General features: G+C 46.2%; 1 protein-coding gene across 1 annotated transcript; it reads left to right on the top strand.

Annotated features, from left to right (window-relative positions):
- Positions 1–2,012: 2,012 nt before the first annotated feature.
- Positions 2,013–2,753, top strand: LOC130962827 (uncharacterized). Its single transcript, XM_057888991.1, has 2 exons — positions 2,013–2,279; positions 2,454–2,753. The coding sequence occupies exons 1-2, from the start codon at positions 2,013–2,015 to the stop codon at positions 2,751–2,753; spliced, it is 567 nt and encodes a 188-aa protein (XP_057744974.1).
- Positions 2,754–4,703: the final 1,950 nt, after the last annotated feature.

The raw sequence follows: 4,703 nt of genomic DNA, 5'->3' as shown, positions 1-4,703 counted from the left end.
CAACGATGGAGTTTCTACACACCATAGATTAAGGTGTGGAGCTCTGCTGTACCTCGAGTATTAATGCAATTACTATTGTTCTTCTATTCAATTCAGCTTGTTCTTATTCCAAGATATTCATTCGCTCTCAAGAACTTGATGAATGTGATGAGTATGTGACGCTCATCATCATTCTCACTTATGAACGCGTGCCTGACGACCACTCCCGTTCTACAAGCAAACAAGGCTTGAATGTTTATCTCTTGGATTCTTTAACCGGAATCTTCGTGGTATAAGCTAGAATTGATGGCGGCATTCAAGAGAATCCGGAAGGTCTAAACCTTGTCTGTAGTATTCTGAGTAGGATTCAATGATTGAATGACTATGACGAGCTTCAAACTCGCGATTGTGGGGCGTTAGTGACAGACGCAAAAGAATCACTGGATTCTATTCCGACATGATCGAGAACCAATAGCTGGATAGCCGTGCCGTGACATGGTGCGTTGAACATTTCCACTGAGAGGACGGGACTGTAGCCATTGACAACGGTGATGCCCAACATACAGCTTGCCATGGAAAGGAGTAAGAAGGATTGGATGAAGACAGTAGGAAAGCAGAGAGACGGAAGGGACGAAGCATCTTCATACGCTTATCTGAAATTCTCACCAATGAATTGCATGAGTATCTCTATCCTTATCTTTATGTTTTATTCATAAATCATTCATAACCAATTTAGTCTGCCTGACTGAGATTTACAAGATGACCATAGCTTGCTTCATACCAACAATCTCCGTGGGATCGACCCTTACTCGCGTAAGGTTTATTACTTGGACGACCCAGTGCACTTGCTGGTTAGTTGTGCGAAGTTGTGTTTATGCCATGGTATTGAGCACCAAGTCTTTGGGGCCATTACTAGGGATTATTTGAGTTGTGAAAAGTAGTGATCATAATTTCGTGCACCAAGAACCACTTTACCTGTACCTGGCCATAACGGAGGAGGCGCTTACGGCAGTCTTGGTGCGGGAAGAAGGAAAGACTCAGTAGCCAATTTACTTCATGAGTAGGGCGCTACAAGGAGCAGAACCGCGGTATAGCAAACTGGAAAAGCTGGCACTAGCACTCTTGACCTCTTCCCGCAAACTAAGGCAATACTTCCAAGGCCACCAGATCGTTGTGAGGACGGACCAAGAAATCCGTCAAGTACTCCAAAAACCCGATTTAGCGAGAAGAATGATGACTTGGGCCATTGAGCTCTCCCAGTATGACCTGCGGTATGAGCCCTGGCATGCGATTAAGGCACAAGCAATGGCCGACTTCTTGGTAGAAGTAACGGGGGACCCAACCGAGGAAACAAAAATACGATGGAGGCTTCACGTAGACGGGGCCTCCAACCAAAAGTCCGGAGGAGCCGGGGTCATCTTGGAAAGCCCTGCCGAGGTCGTATACGAGCAATTGATCAAGTTTGAGTTCCCGGTGTCAAACAACCAAGCGAAATACGAAGCCCTCTTGGGAGGCCTAACCCTAGCTCGTGAAGTCGGGGCGACGAGGCTAGAGGTGTGCAGTGACTCACAGGTCATCACCTCGCAAGTGAATGGGAGCTACCAAGCCAGAGACTCGTTGTTGCAAAAGTATCTGGAAAAGGTTAGAGAATTGAGCAACCAGTTCAAGGAGGTCACGATCCAACATGTCCCAAGGAAAAGGAACACACGGGCGGACCTCTTATCCAAGCTAGCAAGCACAAAACCAGGAGTAGGCAACCGATCACTCATCCAAGGCATGCTAAAGGAACCAGCAGTTATCCTCCACCTGACAAAGATAGGCCCCTCTTGGTTGGACCCTATCGTCGATTTCCTGGAAAGCGGCAACTCCCTGACGACGAAAAAGCAGCTAAAGCGTTGAGAAGGGAGGCAGCCAAATACGCGACCAAACAGGGACAACTGTTTAAAAAGGGACTCAGTCAGCCCCTATTGAAGTGCCTACACCCCGAGCAGACGGATTACGTACTCAGGGAAGTGCCTACACCCTTATCGATGATGGAAGATTCCAAAAAATTTGTGAAGAAATGCGTCAAGTGTCAGGAGAACACCAACTTCCACAGAACACCCGCTTCCGAACTAAGCCTACTGATGTCCTCCCGACCCTTCGCACAATGGGGAGTCGACCTCTTGGGACCCTTCCCGGTTGGCCCAGGGCAAGTCAAATATCTCATAGTTGTCATCGACTACTACACCAAATGGATAGAGGCCGAACCACTGGCCAGCATATCCTCATCTAATTATAGAAAATTCATGTGGAGGCAGGTGATAACCCGATTCGGCATCCCAGAAGTCGTCATCTCAGACAACGGGACGCAATTCGCTTACAAGAAGTTCATAGAATTTCTCAACGGCATGGGCATAAAATAGAAGTTCTCTTCAGTAGAGCACCCCCAGACGAATGGGCAAGTCGAGTCCGCAAATAAGGTCATCTTATAGGGCCTCAAGAGGCGGCTGGGTGACAAAAAAGGTGCATGGACCGATGAACTCGCTTCAGTCCTTTGGTCTTACCGTACAACCGAGCAGTCCTCCACGGGAGAAACCCCTTTCCGCCTGACATACGGGGTGGACGCGATGATACCCGTGGAAATCGGAAAGCCGAGCCCACGGCTACTTTTGAAGAGAGTAGAAGAAGCAATTAAGAAAGACCTGGTGGATGAGGCCAGGGAGATGGCCCACTTGACAGAAGTACCACTGAAGCAAAGAATGGCCCTGCGCTACTGGTGCACGAAATTGTGATCACTACTTTTCACAACTCAAATAATCCCTAGTAATGGCCCCAAAGACTTGGTGCTCAATACCATGGCATAAACACAACTTCGCACAACTAACCAGCAAGTGCACTGGGTCGTCCAAGTAATAAACCTTACGCGAGTAAGGGTCGAACCCACGGAGATTGTTGGTATGAAGCAAGCTATGGTCACCTTGTAAATCTTAGTCAGGCAGACTCAAATGGTTATGGATGATATATGAATAAAACATAAAGATAAAGATAGAGATACTTATGTATTCCATTGGTGAGAACTTCAGATAAGCGTATGAAGATGCTTTGTCCCTTCCGTCTCTCTGCTTTCCTACTGTCTTCATCCAATCCTTCTTACTCCTTTCCATGGCAAGCTTATGCAAGGGTTTCACCGTTGTCAGTGGCTACCTCCCATCCTCTCAGTGGAAATGTTCAACGCACCCTGTCACGGCACGACTATCCATCTGTCGGTTCTCAATCAGGCCGGAATAGAATCCAATGATTCTTTTGCGTCTGTCACTAACGCCCCGCCCTCAGGAGTTTGAAGCTCGTCACAGTCATTCAATCATTGAATCCTACTCAGAATACCACAGACAAGGTTTAGACCTTCCGGATTCTCTTGAATGCCGCCATCAGTTCTAGCCTATACCACGAAGACTCTGATCTCACGGAATGGCTGGCTCGTTTGTCAGGCGAGCGCTCAGTTGTCAGGCGATCAACCATGCATCGTGTATCAGGAATCCAAGAGATATTCACCCAATCTAAGGTAGAACGGAGGTGGTTGTCAGTCACACGTTCATAGGTGAGAATGATGATGAGTGTCACGGATCATCACATTCATCAAGTTGAAGCAGAAGTGATATCTTGGAACAAGAACAAGCGGAATTGAATAGAAGAACAATAGTAATTGCATTAATACTCGAGGTACAGCAGAGCTCCACACCTTAATCTATGGTGTGTAGAAACTCCACCGTTGAAGATTGGTGGACGAAATTGTGATCAACAATATTGGCTCTTGGGCATGTACACAAAAACTATTGTGACTCTTGTTCATTCAAAATCCTTATTATGGCACTGGTTGAATTCACAACTCCGTTCAACTAACCAGCAAGTGCACTGGGTCGTCCAAGTAATACCTTACGTGAGTAAGGGTCGATCCCACGGAGATTATTGGCTTGAAGCAATCAATGTTTATTTTATTTGTCTCAGTTAGGATGTCACAAAATTGTTTGGATTACTTGAACAATAGAGTTATTTGTTTATAAAGGATTGTGGAATATATTGGAATAATAAAGAATACTAGTGTTACTTGTTGTGCAGTAATGGAGAATATGTTGGAGTTTTGGAGATGCTTTGTTCTCTGAACTTCAACTCTTCCTTGAGATCCTCTTCTCACACGCAAGGTCTATCCATGGCAAGCTCTATGTAGGGTGTCACCGTTGTCAATGGCTACTTCCCATCCTCGCAGTGAAAGCTAATGCTCACGCACTCTGTCACAGTACGGCCAATCACCGGTTGGTTCCCGCTTCCTACTGGAATAGAATCCCTCTTTTGCGTCTGTCACTAACGCCCAGCAGGTTGCAAGTTTGAAGCACGTCACAGTCATTCAATCCTGGAATCCTACTCGGAATACCACAGACAAGGTTTAGACTTTCCGGATTCTCATGAATGCCGCCATCTATCTAGCTTATACCACGAAGATTCTGTTGGGGAATCTAAGAGATATTCATTCATTCTGATGTAGAACGGAGGTGGTTGTCAGGCACACGTTCATGGATTGAGGAAGGTGATGAGTGTCACGGATCATCACCTTCTTCACAATTAAGCGCGAATAAACTTAGATAAGAACAAGCGTGTTTGAATGGAAAACAAAGGAATTGTATTAAATCATCGAGACGCTGCAGAGCTCCTCACCCCCAACAATGGAGTTTAGAGACTCATGCCGT

Source organism: Arachis stenosperma, chromosome 2, assembly GCF_014773155.1.
Source record: "Arachis stenosperma cultivar V10309 chromosome 2, arast.V10309.gnm1.PFL2, whole genome shotgun sequence".
In the NCBI taxonomy this organism is placed as follows: Eukaryota; Viridiplantae; Streptophyta; class Magnoliopsida; order Fabales; family Fabaceae; genus Arachis; species Arachis stenosperma.
Note: the sequence above shows the minus strand (reverse complement) of the source record. Positions and strands in the feature narration are given on the sequence as shown.

What these genes read in the sequence shown, in the direction of transcription:
- LOC130962827 (XM_057888991.1), top strand. Translation starts at nt 2,013, where the DNA reads ATGGAAGATTCCAAAAAATTTGTGAAGAAATGCGTCAAGTGTCAGGAG. An exon ending in GAAAATTCATGTGGAGGCAG is followed by an intron (nt 2,280 to 2,453) that starts GTGATAACCCGA and finishes GTCATCTTATAG; the next exon opens with GGCCTCAAGAGGCGGCTGGG.